Below are 17,544 nucleotides of genomic sequence, written 5' to 3' on the forward strand. Positions count from 1 at the left end.
CCCTTCAGATTTTGAAATGACATAATAATTGATAGTTGAAGTAATGTAATTATGTTATCATGCCATAGTCTTTTGATTTAATATGTGATGAAGTAAACGTAAAGTAATCCTAAAATTGAAGACACTGCAATTTTGCAGATTATAGATTGATCAAAATCACAACTGTGAATTTTATACCTTAGCTGGATCTCTTATGATCCTGAGTTGAAAATGTATTTTTGACTAGTGATTGCCTTAAAGTAAATCTTTAAACTGCAAGCTGGTTTTGATTTTATAGTTTGATAAAGGAGATTAACTAATGGTTAATTGTTAAAACATATTATTTTAAAATAGATGTTTTTGCTATTATTTTTATTGCATCTGTGTTTTATGTGTGTTCATTATTGTGCTTTTGACAAAAGATAATCTAAACACTGATGAGAGATGATTGTCTGTATCAATCATTGTGATTGAATGTTTCGATCTTATTCTATTTTGTGATTGTTATTGATATAATTGATGTTGTGTAAGACCACACTCAAATCTGAAGACGCCTATTGATTTAAGTATTGACTAAATTATTATTAGATTAATGTTTTAAGGTTATCATAAATGATAAAAAGAGTGAATCTGTTAGAGAATAATTCTGTCTTACTCCTAAGATATTTAACCTTTCTGCCTGTTGACGTTTATGACCAACCCTGACTCTGTTATCTGTCTTAAGGAATGGGAAGCCTCAGCTATAATGTTGATATTAGTTTGTTGACCGGTCAACTCTTGGTCACAGAGCCTAAGAGTCAGACAAGTGATTGAGTGTCTCCAGATGTTGGGGCTATCTCCAGTATTCCCAGAACTCTCTGTAAACTAGTTAAAAGGGCTATCGAGAGAGAGGCGCTGCAGAATTGATGTGGCAACCCACCCGTGCAGTCAGAACCTCTGGCTGCTGTGACTTGTGATGTGCCGATACTTGTAATAAACCACCAGTGTATGACATCAAAGCTCCAACTCTCCTCGTGTCTCTCTGAGTCCTGAATCTCCATTGCTTCAGAAGTTTCCCTTACACACACTGTCTTTAACCCTCACTTAATGACGCTGCACTACTATTATTAGGGAATGTTTAAGTGACCAACAGATATTAGAAGATTGTAACACTAACATCAGAAAATGACAGGACGTGCCTTGGACCCACCCCCGTCAACGCTAAGCCAATAGGAAAGGCTACAGATGATAATATGGGAAGCCAACAGTCTTTCTCTTTCCCCAGCCGCCCATCAAGGAGACGGGACGGGAAGAGCATACTCGGGCCGAGTCACCAATTTTGCAATTTCACTGTACCATTGTTTAATTAAACGCTGTTACCTTATAAATAAGCTTCTTGGACTATTTTCGGCTAATCCTGGGATCAGGGCTAAAATACCCTACAAACTGCAGCATGTGTTAATTGTAAAAAGGTTTGACATGACAAGTTAGGGCTCTGTGATTAATATGCAAGTAGGTCATGTGACGGACAAAGAGATATTAGACAAATGAATAGTTAATCCTCAGTGTTTGATGTCACACTGTCAGGTGCTAAAGCAGAGGATGATTCTGGATCGAGACCTACAGAGAAAATCTCTCAGTAAATTGGCAGACATGATGGCAATGATAATATAGAGAGCATAATTTTAGGTTTGCATTACGTTTGTTTTAGTTATATTTTAGTTCAGTTTCTGTATCAATATTGTTCTTGATATGACAAAACTGGCGATTGTGACAAATTCTATTTAATCACTTGTTTGCACGTACAAAACATTCTTGCATGAGCAAATTGGAAATAATCTGACAGCATGTTAGCAGCCACTTACCGATCCAAAACGGCTTCCTCCCTGCAAACTTCCATAGCCAGGTCATGTCTCTTCTGGAATTCACGCCGGTCAAGCTGCTGTTGAACCTGACACACAAATATTCCAAGTTCCAAAAACACATTAAAATATGTATTTACAACTAAAGTGAACTGAAACGTGTGCAGGTCCTTAAACTCAGACTGAAACTGTACACACAACAAGCATTATGACAAATTAAACACTGTTCCACCCAGTTGGGCACATTTGTATTTAATTCGCCCATTATAATGTTTCATATAAATTAAATTAAATGTAAATTAAAATGTTTCCTCTATTCAAGTTATTTGGTAGCAACTGTTAGGGAAACATGGTAAAAATCACATCTGATGAATACAGTGAAAATGTTAATGTAAAATAGGTCATTTTTTGCCAATAAGGTTGTCAGAGTTTTGTGATGGTGAAGTTGCAAGGGATCATGATGATGTATTTAGAAGCTGGGTCTTATTTCAATTTCGAGAAGAAAACATGGTAAAACGCTGTACCAAAAAAAATCTACATTTATTCACATCTATAAAAATAAGGATAAGAGGAAAACATTTCTGAATTATCCTCAAGTATTAAATCCAATAAGAAACATTCAAACCTGAGGTTATGATTTGAATAAAGAGATAAAGTCAGAATTAAAAAAAAGTGGAGTGTTTTGGTGTTATTTACAGCATTGAGCAGCTCCTCTCTGCGCTGGCCCAGCTGGCCACAGACGAGCTGACGGTGTAACAGCGCCTCCTGTAGTGAGTCCAGCCTTCAGCACACCAGCTGCTCACTGACTTCCCTGTCTGAGAGAACCATCACAACAGAAACTTTCAAAAACTCAGCCTGGAGAGGAACAGTTATTATGACTTTACTGAAGCTGCATGACAGTTTTATTTTGGTTTTCTGCCTCCACAGTTTAATAGTATTAATATATATTTACTTTCAAGTACAGAAGTATTAGCATTGAAATATGCTAAAAGCTAGGGTGGGTAGTGTGTTTAAAAAACGTTTTTGTTATATTTATTGAAAGACTCTTTACTGCTTATAATGACTAAATTGTAATGACAATGAAAGGAAAAAGAAGACTCTACGGCTGCTAAAAGACTGTAATCAATTCTCCTAACTAGCTTTTAAAGTTTTGACGAGCAGATTTGGGTTTATTCTTGCTTGCTCTTCCAATTTGTCGATTTGGAATTAGAATGATCGATGCATTCATGTGTTTATCATCACTAATGTTGTGCAGCCAGGGCTTATTTAATAACTTCATGTGCTGCTTCACAAGGAAAAATGCAACTGAACTGTGTGTTTATACCTTGCGCTGACGTAGCTTTGGGTTGTGTCTGGGTTCTGGATGATCCATCTGAGGAGGATCCTGCAGGGGGGGACTGTCAGGGGACCAGCTCCTCCCAGCATCGCCCGGCTTCAGCTCCTCCAGCCGGAGAGGAGTCAGACTGTGGAACTGATGGAGGGGAAGAAATAAAAAAATGTTTATCAATTCACAGCACTGTTTTTATTTAACTGTGGAATAACTGAGTCTTACCGTCCAGACCTTCTCCTCAGACCTCCTCCCTCCTGACAGCTGGACCTGAACATCAGCAGAAGGGTAAAACGGACCAAAATAATAATAATAAATAATAACAATTATGTAACTTTTTATCTTTTTTTTAAGATATTGTTTATTATATTATAACTTAGTACTTTTTTAGCATATTGTTTATTATATTAAAACGTAGTACTTTTTTAACGCATGTAAGATATGCAACACTAAGCTGTCTGTGGCTCTTTCCTGCTGTAACTCTGCAAATTTCCCCTCTGTGGGACGAATAAAGGTATTCTGATTCTGAAAAGGACCAGCCTTGTACGGGAGATTCACCAATAACACCAATAAGTATATTTAAACAACTCAACATCCATACCAAATCTCTTCATTTCAGAATAAGGTCTTGTCTCATATAGCATATGAGACAGCCTGATTATAAGATACGATTTTAATTACGTGAAATCTTCCTTTAAATAGTATAAAAGTAGGATAATAGGCAGCAAAGCTGGAGGAATCCTCACCTTCAATCCTCCATGCATGACCCTGGGTACAGAGCTCCCGGAGCTCCCAGTGCTGGGGGAGGATCTATGGCTGTGGGGGGCTGCCTGATCTTTTGATTCCCCCTCCCTGTAGTCCAGGTAGGGCCGGCGGTTAGGGACGTCTCCTTGAGGTGGGTGGGGCTGGTTCACCCACAGCAGCTCTGCCTCGATGTCTGTGACGCTGTCCTCCTCCTTCACTCTGGGGGGGTCAGGGAGTTGAGCCGGAGGGGGGGCGGTAGGGAGTCGCTCATCCTCCTCCTCCACCATTAGGTCATCAGGATTACACCTTCCTGATACATAGCAGAGAGGGTACTCTTTATCTTTTACTGGCCAAACTTTCTCTAAACTACCAAACACATCTGTAATAATCTCTGACATAAATCTTAGATTATACATTTAGTGCACAAGAGATAAATCTCATCATAGTTATAAAACATCCTCATCCCTTTCCTAATCTAAACATAAGGAATTCACATACAAATTACCAAATAATTAACATCAACATTGAGGCGATAAATAGAATTACAAAAAGAGGTAAACTCAAATTAACTTTGCAGAACTTAATACTAATGCAAAACCAAAAGTCTGTGCCTGATAATGCTTCACCTCCTCTGGGGTCGATGATCTCGACACTAGCTGACATCCTCTTTCCCAGGACAGCATTTTTTGCATTTTTCAGGGTGACAGTGAAAGTCTTGTGGTTTTCCTCCAGACCATCGTCTATCGGGTAAATGTTCCAGGTTTTCACACTCACTCCTAAGCAGGAAACAATTTAAGAAAAATCACCATCATACTGATTTTTGTATAGCAGGAACAAGAGCTGCATAATAAATACAAGAATCTGAAAGAGCATCTAAAAGTATCTAAAGTTCTCAATATAATACATTATGCTCATTCAAAGATAATTTTGCCAATCTGAAGCTCTCTGATTAGACTTTACTTACAGCAGTGCTTCTCAAACGTTTTTCAGTAATGTACCCCCTTTGAAAAAATGTCTCAGCCAAGTACCCCCTGACCGACCCCGAACATCTTTGATAGAAAAAGCCTATATAGATAATTACAGTATAGCGATGTTCCATCAGTGTGTGATTTATTATCTCCTTCATGCATGAATTACACAAACTAAGGATATTTTCATCTTTATGCATGAGAATGTTTTTTTTTTTTTAAAACAGATTGTTATATGTTGAACAAACCAATGAACAAAATGATATATTATGCAAAAACTATAAAATACAATACACAAATATTATAATAAAATCCACTGTGGTGCGCCTGATCTGCAACTATTCCATCCCAAACCCCATGCATATCAACAAAACAGCATTTAATTAGCAGTCTCTAATGTAGTGACCACAATGAATGACATTTTTCTTTTTTTAAACGTTGTAACTGAAAATAAATGTGCAATTATAAACAAACTATGTAATAACACTGCACTGACACTAAGGCCACTAAGCTGCTGGTGACCTTATACCGCTCTACCATCGAGAGCCTATTGACATACTGCATCACAGTGAGGTACGCCAGCTGCACTGAGGCCGACAGGATGAGGCTCCAGAGAGTCGTAAAAGCAGCACAGAGGTTCATTGGCTGCCCTCTCCTCTCCCTGATGGACATTTACACCTCCCGCTGCCTCAGTAGAGCCAAAAACATTATCAACGACAGTTCACACCCCGGCTTTCACCTGTTCAACCTGCTGCCCTCCGGCAGGCGCTACAGGTGTATCACATCCAAAACAAACAGACTCAAAGACAGTTTTTTCCCAAGAGCCATCATTGCTCTTAACACCTGAAATCATGCGAATCAATGTGACTCTGTACATATATACATATATATCATTCCTATTATTATTATTATAAATACACACCATTATTATTATTATTTATTACAGATTTTATTTTTACACTCCTGGACATAATTACTGTACTTTATTCCTTATTCCTTATTCCAAAGTATGTATGCTGCGTGTATTTTGTTGTCTTATGTTGTGATGTTTTTGTTTTTGTTTTGATGGCACCCTTGAAAGGGAGAAGCATTTATTATTATCTCATTGTACATGTATAATGACATTAAATGATTCTATTCTATTTAGGAGTTTTAGGTCCTCAGATACAGTCTACGACTTTTTGGCTTTAGCGATGAGCAGTGACACCGCATACGATGTCTCCTGTGCTTTGGCTGATGTTTCGGAGGCTTTTTGCATCATCTCTTGCGAGGATCTGTACTCAGCAAGTTTTCTCTTGAAAAACTCCGGTGGCTGACCAACATGACACAGGTGTTTGGTGCGAAGATGTCTCTGGAGGTGCGCTGGTTTCATCAAGCTGTTGGGTAGTTTCTCCCCACAGAAAAAACACAATGCCTGGGGTGTGTTGCAGTTTGTTGACGTGAATCCCATCAGAGCATACGCCTCCTGATATTGACAGCATTTTGTTGGCTCAATTTTGGCTTTCTTTTTTTCTCTGTTGCCCACGTTCCCTGCTGTAGTGCTGCTATGTTTTAATCACGATTCCATTTCAATGTTTATTTCTTATAATCTAATCTTGCAACTGGCTTCCCGCTCAGCGTGGTTCCGGGCTAGAGCCTGGTTTAGCTCTGGTTCATCCTGTTTCTACCGCAGCGGAGCCAGCTCTCAGTACTGAAAACCGCTTCTTAGATGGCCCCACTCGGCTGCCCGGCAAGAACCAATATTTCACGCTTACGTCAGATGGGGGCGAGATTAACCTGAGCAATAACAGTTAATGGCGAGTATTAAAAGTTGTAACAAGCAGTAGCGCTGAGCAAAGTGACCAGAACGTGACCACACACTTGTAAAAACAGAGAAGAACCAGTTAAGTACTAGGAAAGATTGAACCCTTTTTCTCGGAATATCTTATATAAAATTGTGTTTTCTATTTAACTTATTGTACTATGATTCTTTTTTGTAATCATGGATGGTATTCTTTTAATTAACCTTTTTTTGTTTTTATCCATGCAGTACCCCAATGTACCCCCAGGGGTCCGCATACCCCCATTTGAGAATCACTCACTTACAGCAATGCTTTCTGGGAGTTGTAGTAGATATTTCTCTTAAGAAGAATGTTTCTTATTAAATTGATCATATTTTTATGAAACCAGCAAAGGTTTCCTCGTCACGATTTTTAAATAATCTCACAGATTCCCCTGACAGCATCAACTGGTGGAAAGTAACTATGTACACTGTGTGTGTAGTTAGAGCGCCGGCTGCTGGAGTGATGGGAGTACTTATCCAGAGTGACCCGAGTACTTATCCAGAGTGACCCGACAGTGAAGAATAAATATATTTATAACTAGTTTAGCTTTTTCCAGAGGTAGATAAAATAGCTAAGTGTGTTAGGTCTAACTCTTGGTGTGTGTTTTGCCCCGCTCACCGGTCCGTCACAGCGGGCGGAGCTGCAGGATTTCTGCTTCACACACACGCTGCATACCGCTATTTTATTGTCATTTTCGGACACCTTAAAATACTGCAGACTGGTGAACCCATTTTGGCGAGCTTGTTTTGCCGCGCACAGAGAAAAGTGTCATGTATTTTACGTCATGTGATCGGCTCTCCCGATCGGCAGAGAGGGAATATCGGCCGATAACGATTGGCGGCCGATCGATCGGAGCTTCCCTAATTTTTGACTTCACTAAATTCATTTGACAGCTTTAGTTAATAGTTTCTTTGAAGATCTATATTATTATTACAAATAAAAATGTATAAATCATTATAATTATTATAAATTAAGCGACCAAGACGTTTATAAGTATTTTAAATGTGATCCACATTTACCAGATGAACAACAATGAACAATGAAGGGACTAACACATTAATAATAATAATAATAATAATAAATTGAATTTATATAGCGCTTTTCATCGTCTCAAAGTCGCTTTACAGTTTGGAGGGGGGGGGGTGTGGGAGAAGGACAGACGAAGACGAACGACAGACAGGGATCGATGGGGGGGCGCTATGAGTATACTGATGAGAAGAGATGGGTCTTGAGGCGGGACTGGAACAGGGTGAGGGACTCAGAGCCACGGAGGTCTTGGGGGAGGGAGTTCCAGAGCTTCAGGGCTGCTACAGAGAGGGCTCTGTCCCCAAAGCTCCGGAGTTTGGCCTTAGGAGTGGAAAGGAAACCGGCTGAGGTCAACTGTATGAGTTTGTGATCGGAGAGGGGAGAAGGGAGAGGGGCAGGGGTGGAGGTCGACTACTAGGAGGTTGGTGGAGCAGACTAGGTCAAGGATGTGTCCTATATCATGGGTGGGGAAGGTGACATGTTGGGTAACGGAGCTTACACACGGCAGCGTGCGTTGAAGCTTCAACGCTTCTGCCCATTCACTTTGAATGGGGTGACGTCACGCTTCGCCAAACTGCATTGTGGGAGCAAAGTGTTGCTCACTTCAAAAGTAGAGCAATGTTCTACTTTTGAAGCTTCGACGGAAGCATCAGCCAATCGAATCATATGCCAGTACAAGCTCTAGCCAATCAAACCGTGTGCTTGCGTGTCCGGGGCGGGAGATTCATGTGATTGGTTGTTGGTCGAGTGTCAGACACACCGCCGGCAAGCTTCAACGCACGCCGCCGAGTGTAAGCTCCGTAATTGAGAAATTGTCCAGAAGGGAGGAGAATTCAGAAGCGGGTTTGCAGGTGGGGGAGTCCATGTGGATGTTGAGATCGCCGAGGAGTAACAGACGTGGGGAGAGGGATGAAGCAATGGTTAGGAGTTCAGTCGGATCAGAGAAGAAGGAGGGGTGTGGTTTGGGGGGCCGGTAAATGAGGATAACTGTCAGTGAGGGAGGGGCTTTGAAGGTGAGGAATTTAAAGGACGGTACTGAGGGGAAGGTGAGTTCTGTAGTCCGGATGTTCTGGTTGTAGGTGACAGCCAGCCCACCACCACGGCGTGAGGGGCGGGGTTTAGTGATGTAATTAAAACTAGGGGGGGATGGACTTCGGGTCTTAGCGGAGCCATGTGAGGTCGCATTTCTCGAGCTCCTCGCCAGAATCAGAATATTTATATTAGACAACTACCCTCTACACCAGTGATCACCAACCTTTTTAAGCCCAAGATCACCGACCTCGGCCTAGGTGAAAGGCGAGATCTACCTATTGCAGAATTGAGTCAAAAATACGGCCGATACAATGCTTCCAATTTGAGGCCTTTTATATAGGCTAATTGCATCTGAATTACTGTTACAATGAAGGCTCCATATTCAGCTCACGGCATATAGGCAGGGGTAAAGTGCTATTGGGGGGCGGACCTCACCTTCTCAAGGGGGTTCCGGGGGGATGCTCCCCCGGGAAGATTTTTTTTTAAATATTGAAGTTCAAAGCATCAATCTGGTGCACTTTGAGAGCAACATGAAGAGATCTATGGATACCTCTCTCAGCACCCATATGAAACAGAACTGTAAACAGATTTTCTTTTTCTTTATGGATATTTTACAAATCACATTAAACTGTATTCTTGTTTTACTGCCATATAATAGGCTATTTCATACCTGTTTTTCATTTATTCTCTCATTGTTTGTATAACTATAATGATGATATGAAGGTGTGCCGCGGAAATAATCTTTTGAATAATTTGTGACAAAACTGTTCTAAACACTCAAGAGTCATTTAGCTCACCTGAGCCCCTCAGTCTGACAGGAGAGGACTCTCCTCCAGCTTGTTGTGGAAACAGCTCCTTATGTCCGTTAGTGCAGCTAGCTAACCAGATGCTAACATCACGGTCCCCGCTAGCACCGGTCCCTCTCTCTCCCTCACTCCCTCTCTCCCTCACTCCCTCTCTCCCTCTCTATCACACTAAATGCTCTATCGCCACACACACACAGAGCCGAGCTTGATTGACACAAGCACACGTGTATTTCCATGCAACTCTCTGATTAGTCTGGTGTGTTGCCTCTGTTGCGTTCACTGAACACGGGAAATTACAGTCCTGCCGTCGTCTCTTGTGTCATGATGAGGTTCACGTAAAGCACGGTTAATGTATTATATTATTGAGGTGTCTCAAATATACGTCAATCAAGTGGCACCTGCTAACGGGGTGGTGGATGATAGCTTTACATCTAAAAACGTATTTTTCAAACATTATTATCTTAATTTTATTTTTCTTTCTTTTGTTACTTTTTTTTTAACGGTCCGCGATCTACCCGCACCACACTCGTTTTTTGCAACCTAAAGCTAACACACTAAAGCCTAAAGTGTTGTGGGGCTTAATAGGCATCGAACGTATATGACTTAGCTTCTAGAAGTCTGGTGGATTTTTGTCAAGTCAGTAGAAAAGTCAGTAGAAAAGTCAGTTGGAAGATACGTTTTGCTGCAAACTGCTGCTGTCTGTGCGAATCTCAGAGTGGTGCGCGCAAGTATCAGAGTGGTGCGCGTGAGTTACTTTACATTACTATTAGCTTACATTAACGTTGCCTGTATTATTTGGACATTTGCATGTAGAAGTTGAGTGGTGCGCCGAGTATCAGAGTGTCTTTAACCTATTACATTCACCTCATTCTCCAGCAGCCAATCACCGAGCTGCAGCCAAACTTTATTATCACTGGCCCCACCATTGTAACCACTGGCCCGGAGCATTCGTCCAAAAAAAAATCGACTAATAATGAAGAAAATTAAAACATTGGTTGCAATAGTAATTTATGCACTAACTACATTACTACTTGTACTACAACATTTGAATCATCAGTTCTTCCTCATTTTCCTCAATTGTTCATATTTGGTTTATTAAAATAATGGTATTGTGGTCATTGTTAAAAAATGTCTGCTAATATTATGAGTATTATTATTTGTATAATGCACTTTTTGCCTTCCTGTCATTAGGAGTTAGATATGTAATGGCTATGTAATTGATTTGATTAGAGTCTTCATTATCCTAAACTGTTGGGACATTTCACCAATACCTTTACAGATGTAGCACTGAATTTCAGACTCCAGCTTAGCTTCCTGCCTACGACCTGCCTAAAAGCAGTATAGAGGAATGTTAAGCCCTCCCACTATTTTCCAAGAGGGCGTTGCCAGATTTTCAATTTCAGGTTTTAACCAGGAGATGGCGCTTCATTCACAAATACAGAAAGACAAGTTTCATGGACTTTCAGTTGTGTTTTGAAGAGCATTTGAACACATCAATATTTTAGATCAACTAAAGTATATCTAATCTTGTAATTCAATAATATATAGTCTTTATATATTAAATAATCATAATTATAATGTAAATGTTTACATTACACTTCTTTATTTGTTATGCTCATACTTTTACCTTTACAATCGTTTGCTTTAATATGCAGTATATTTTTTGTATATTTTTGTGTTTGCTTCCTCCTGCTCCCTTTCGGACACATACTGTATGATTTACTATTATTATTAATATGAAGATATTATTAAGATAAGATAAGATAAGATGTTACTTTATTGATTGAACATTTTAATTTAGAATGTGCTGTCCCACGGTAATTCAGAAGGCTCACAGGTCACATTCCGACCATTATTTAAAACAATAGGTGCTTTCACACCGTCTACAGATTGATTTGTACAGAGGGACCTCTGTGGCTGAATGGCCAGATTAGGTGTGGCGCATTTATCATAGGTGATCAGAGCTAACTGCCTGCCGTCAGATTTCATTTAAAAAACAGATCTGATTTTAAGACTACTTCAGCGCTCATAAAGAATGATAAGAATAAGAATAATCCGTATTGAACTGGTTTCATTAATTAGTGAGTTTATTTAACACTAGAACCGCCAATCGGGTCAATTTGTGTGATGTGTGTTGTGTGTGTGCAATGTAACTTTTTTTCAATAAAATATTAAAGTCTCCCAGTCCGTGACTTTTTCTGAAAGTGTGTTATGTAGCACCCTATGTTGTTAAAAATTGCATTCTAATAGCGGGATTTGACAGGTTTAGGTAGGCCTATACAAAAACCTCTGATGGTTCTAGTGTTAAGGTAATTAGATACAGGAGAAGCCCTTTTTTATCAGTAATGAATTTAGCACTTGAACATAAAAGTCAACTAACTGAGGGTCACTTGCAATGACAGTGTTGTGTCTAACTGTAAGCTTGTCACTCAGAGTAACCTACAGTTAATTTAGCTGCTGGAGATGAAAGATCAGGGGGGAAGGGGGGGAGAGAGCTGTGGTTGATGGTCCATTAGTTGTGTAAATACACAGCTGAGAGCTGCCGTTTCATTCAGACTGTTTAAAAAACCGTAACAACGGACTATTTTTCTTAGCGGATGCATGTCAATTTAAATCAATACAGACAACCATTTTTTAAATCAATAAAAACATTTTCTAAATCCATAAAAGCATTTTAATTAATACTGGGAGTCATGTCGTTACTTGGTTGAGAATGTGGCCGTGTAATAAGCGGGATAATTTGCAGCGACTTGTTCCTTATGGGGAAAATAGCACCCGTCATGCAGATCAGGATCCCTCCGCCACGCTTTGGGATCCTGATCTGCCGACGAGGCTCCATTAAAATATAAATATTTTAACTCCTCCAGTGACTTTCTTTTATTTGAAGATTGTTTTTTGCCCGGCGCTTGGCCGGTTACCGCTGGTATTAAAAACATTTTGGCGAATGGTTAGCTGGCGCGATAGTCTGTAGTGAAGGAGCGCGCTCCCCAGGGGCGTCAGCTGACCCAATACTATACAGGGGCACAACAGGGGCACAGAAAAAAAAAATGTTTTGCAGTTATTTCTTTGAAAAAAGCATGGGCACAGATAATTAATGCAAGCACGCGAGCAAACATTTTTTTGCACTTATTTATTATAATAAAGTGTCATAAATAAATAGTACAATCAGATTGTTATTTTCTGCATCATTAAATATCTAGCCTACCTGAACCAAACTGAATTGAATTGGCCTACTTGTGAACTTAACTGTATACAGTATCTCTAAATCACTAACTGATGAAGGCAAAAGAGGCACAATGAATCTTCATGAAATATCTGTCAGCAAACATGGACTTGAAAACTGAAAACTGAAAGAGAACCCCCCATCCTATGATGGTGTGATGGTGACTATCCTATGAGGTGTGTACATGGTCAGAGAGATGGGAGAGGTCTATGTTCATTTTTTTTAAAGTAAACTGTAACGTCTCGGTTTCAGTTTTGCAAAGCTATCAATCAATTGACAGTGGCTTAACTTGGAGAGTGCTCCTCTCTCAATAGACATGATGGCAAGATGGTGGAGTCTGTCTTGCCCCATTGTGCTTCTTAACCACGTGTGGAGGCGTCTCAGCACGCTGAATGTACGTTCACAAGTGCAGCTGGACACTGGAATGGTCAGAGATATCTGAATGACCTGTGTCAATGTTGGGAACATGACATGATCCAGCAAACTGAAAAGACATTGCATGTCAGTGATTGGAAGGCTTTCCTGCTTTCTGGCCAGATAGTTTTTAGCCACCAGCACTTCCTCTTGCTTTAGATCCACATTATAATGATCTGCCAGACCTCTGAGGTCCTCCTCACAGAGAAAGTTGCTAGATCCTGGATTACAGGCCTGAACACCTTTTAGAACTGTGCTGTTGAGAGATGAAAAACGCTGCTCCATCTCAGCAACCATCCTGTCAAGGCAAGGTAGATACACTGCGGTTCTCAACTTCTCGGCATTCCCTAGGTCACTCGCTGCCCCACAACTAGACTCGACTACATACTCCTCCATGCGTCTCTGCTTCTGCCTTTGTCTTGGTACAGCACATGACTCAGGGATTTGGTGTGTTTCGCACAAGGCCTTTGCGCGGTCATAAACCTCAGCTGCTTTGTCATCAGTGCGCATTTCTTGTAGAGTGGCGCACACAGCGCATTTGAACTCCTCAGCTTTTGCCAGGTCCACAGTTTCACTTTGTAGGTATTTGTGTAGACTTTCTGTCACAGACAAAAAAGTCTTGAACATCATCAATAGATAAACTGTGGAGAACCTTGCAAGGTTGGCATGCAGACCCACAGCCGTAGGGTTGCTGATATTGGACAGGCACGTGAGAACTGCTGGGAAATTCTCTTATCATAGCGTTGATAGACCTCAGCTGGCAAGACCATCGGGTCTTGGACAGCTGTACAAGCTCAGAAGCTTGTAAGCCAAGCTGTTTCTGAGTCTCCTTAAACTTGTCATGGTTCACAAGGGAGCCAGAAAAGAATGTATAGACATTCTGCAGGAGGTCAAATAACTTCCTGGCCTCTGGTATGGCCAGACATGTGGAACAGAGCACTAAATTCAATTGATGTGCATAGCAGTGCACATAAATGGCCATGGGATGGTTCTCTCGGAACTTTGCTTGGACCCCTCCAACAGCCCCACTCATGACTGAGGCGCCATCATAAGCCTGTGCAACCACCTTCACATGGTCTATGCCATTCAACCTTAGGTGTTGTTCAATGGCAGTTGTAATGGACTCCGCGTCAAAACCCTTCAAATCTACCATAGCTAGTAAATGTTCTTGCACACTCCCCCCAGCAACATATCGGACACACACAGCTAGCTGCTCAGTGCTGCCATCTCTTGCTTCGTCAGCCATCACTGAAAACATTCCAGCCTCCTTAATGTCTTTACTGATAGCTTTTGTTATCTCCTGGGCACAGCACTGAATTACTTCATTTTGTGATGAAGGTGACAAGTATGTAGTGTGTGATGGTGCTGAATATGTCTGAAGGAAAGGGTCGAACTCTTTCAAGAGGTTCATGCATTCCAGAAAGTTCCCCTGGTTGTCGCTGGACATGCCCTCATCATGGCCACGGAATGGGATATTTTGTTTTCCCAAAAACTTGGTAACAGCCACAACCCGGCTGAGGTACTCCCGTCTCTCTTTTATTTCATGCTCACTGGCAGAATCCAAATGGTCGACAACACTGCCATGAGCCTCACTGGCTTTATAACTACACCAAGACTGCATGCTTGCCTTATGTGCTGGTGATTTCTCATGCTCTCTATAGACATCCAGAGCTTTTTTCCAATTTTGAAAGCCAGTGTTTACAAAGGTGTCATTCTTCAAATGTTTCCCAAATATTCTACAGGGAAAACAAAGCGCTGCATCTTTAGCCTTGGAATATTCCAGCCATGTAAAGCTTTCAAACCAGTTGGCGTTAAATGATCGATTCTTTGCACCAAAGTTGTGCTGGGGATATTTTGACAACTTAACTTGGTTTGGGCCAGACTCCTTTCCCCCAAGATCACTTGTATGTCCCTCAAGATTGTGGACACTGCTTTTTTCTCTTGCCCCCAGTCTAATGTTCTCTGCCACTGTGGCAACTGTTTTCTCAGTCTCATCTCTGGGGTGTGATCTCTCCGGCCTGTCTGTCTCTTGTTGTCCTTCCTTCTCTCTCTGCCTTTCCCCTGCCTCAAGCAGCTCAATCTCTTCTGCCCTCTGACTCTCCTGTCTGGTGCAACGTACAAAAAAATCATATGCTCAATAGTTACCTCAGATAACCATTAAAAGTTCAAATAACATTCATCACATCTATAAGTAGGGACATTTACAGTAGCTAACTACATTGTCAGCTGAGTCTCACTCTCACCTGTCAGTGTCATCTCTCAGTGTCATCCCTTCCTGTGTCCCTTCAATCTCCTCCTCTCCTCCTCTGCACTCTGCTGCACTGAGTCTTGAAACAACATGAACATATTACAGTCTAATGTCTGCATTTTCATTATCTACATTTTTACATATGCAGATGTAAGGTTACTTGTGTATAACCTGTTTGCAGTTATTCCTAATTAATATTAAATTAATAGCCATATCACCTCTGCTCGTGCTCATCAACATCCCTCTCTCCTTCACCTCCTCCGACACTCTGCTGCTCCTCTTTGTCTGGACAGATATGTAACTGTTAGGCTAGTGACCAGTGGTGAACTCAACTTGTGGGTTGTTACCTAAAAGTGGTTTGGGTTGCCTTGTTACCTAGCTTACCTCTCTCATTTCTCCTTGCTGCTTTATCCCTGCTCCGAGCGAATAACTTTCTGATGTCCATTTACAAGATACTAAATACTAAAATACAGAATACTATCAAATCAATCAAATCGTGAAGTGATAAATAATGGGAAACCAACGCCGGAGCTAAAAGGTATGTTTCAAAAGACGGTTAGGATAACTCCATCGACTACTCACGTTCAAAGCCACATTTCTTTGAAAATGTTTCACCTCAATAATAGATTTCGTGATTTAAGATACTTGGGTTTATATATTTCTAAATCTGACACTGAAACTGTCAGTGCCTCACCAGCCACGAACCTCAGCGCATGTCACTGCTATTCACATCTCCATCCATTTAGCCTAGTCTATTATGTTTTATAAATTATTAAAAAGTGCTATTTATACAAATCACATAACATTTAACAGTGTAGCCTATACGATTAGCTTCCAGGCAAACTCATTAAAATATATAGCCTACTCCTGTGTGACCTTCACTTCTAAAACTAAGATTATATTCATCGTAAAATTACGTTGCTTACCAGATTGACCGCAAGCTTTATTTCATGGTATCCTGAACTACCAAGGCAAAACACGCATCAACACTACGGGTTATCAGAAGGGACAAAAAACATTCGAATAAACAAATGAAAGCAGCGTGTGCTGAATAGGACTAGTCTTATGCTGTGCAAGAGAGGTTTACAGTAGCAAAATTGAGTTCTCATTGTTAGAAATTAAAATCAATGTTTTGATGGTATAATGTAGCTTAAACATACCGTCAGTTTAAACGCTCTTTTATACTGAAAAACCAGACATTCTTGTGCACAAGCAGTTAAGCTTTTATTCTGAAAATCCTTCATCTACGGTTAGCATGTAGCATGTGGCTAATATACGATTTCCTAGAGATGAATTGAGAAGCGAAATGACTTGGTGTGGTGAAAACCGAAACCTACTGATTTAACACTACAACGATAGATGTCGAGATACTACCATGTTGAATATTAAATGAAAGTACAGTTTATTTGAATACATTATTGTTTACAGACGAGAGTAGCATGTGGCAACATCCGGAATGACCGGAAACCAAACGAGCCGAGAAGTATTGTTTAGAGTATTGATTACAGCGTTTAGAATGTGTTAAATGAAAAGTGATGAAAGAGAATATGAGGAGAAACGGCGTGTTAAGCATATATTGAATGTGAAAAGAACCTATCCTCTGTTTAAATGCAATAACGGACATTGGAGACGAGGTGAGCCGGCTGGCGGGGAGGAGCCAGCAGAGGATATATATAGCAGCGCCGGAGGAGAGATCCGCTGTCTTCTTCTTGCTCAGGAGAACCAGATCACAGCTGTTTTCTGCCGGAACAATATTCTGTCTGTAACACTACCGCGCCTTTTTTAATTAAAGTATCCCATTTGAATCTTTTCAGAGACTCCATTTAGTCTCATTTTAAAGCTTCTCTCCTGGACGCGAGAATAAAGAACATATTTAACAGCATTGACGGCCACAATGCTTGTAAAAGACGCTCCGTGCAAAGGGGTTATAAAGTTACCAGACACACGGGCAGGCAAGTGCATAGAGTTACTAGTCCGATAGGAAAGTTACTAGACCCGGGCGTGCGGGCGTGTCGCCATTTCGAACCCTGAATAAATTAATAAAAAAATCAGTGACCCAGGCATACCGGGGCACCTCAGATCTACAGGGGGGCACGTGCCCCCGTGAAAAGGG

General features: G+C 40.8%; 1 protein-coding gene across 1 annotated transcript in view; it reads right to left on the bottom strand.

The window, feature by feature from the left end:
• frem1b (Fras1 related extracellular matrix 1b) overlaps positions 1–17,544 on the bottom strand; it is a 273,903-nt gene that overhangs the window by 65,878 nt on the left and 190,481 nt on the right. Inside the window, exons 30-35 of the mRNA XM_079670558.1 lie at positions 4,518–4,667; positions 3,894–4,201; positions 3,373–3,417; positions 3,145–3,291; positions 2,517–2,635; positions 1,824–1,909 (exon numbers count right to left, since the gene is read on the bottom strand). Of these exons, the coding sequence (XP_079526684.1) occupies positions 1,824–1,909; positions 2,517–2,635; positions 3,145–3,291; positions 3,373–3,417; positions 3,894–4,201; positions 4,518–4,667 (855 nt within the window). The remainder of the gene's footprint in view (positions 1–1,823; positions 1,910–2,516; positions 2,636–3,144; positions 3,292–3,372; positions 3,418–3,893; positions 4,202–4,517; positions 4,668–17,544) is intronic.

This window comes from Notothenia rossii (assembly GCF_949606895.1).
Source record: "Notothenia rossii genome assembly, chromosome: 1".
Taxonomy (NCBI): domain Eukaryota; kingdom Metazoa; phylum Chordata; class Actinopteri; order Perciformes; family Nototheniidae; genus Notothenia; species Notothenia rossii.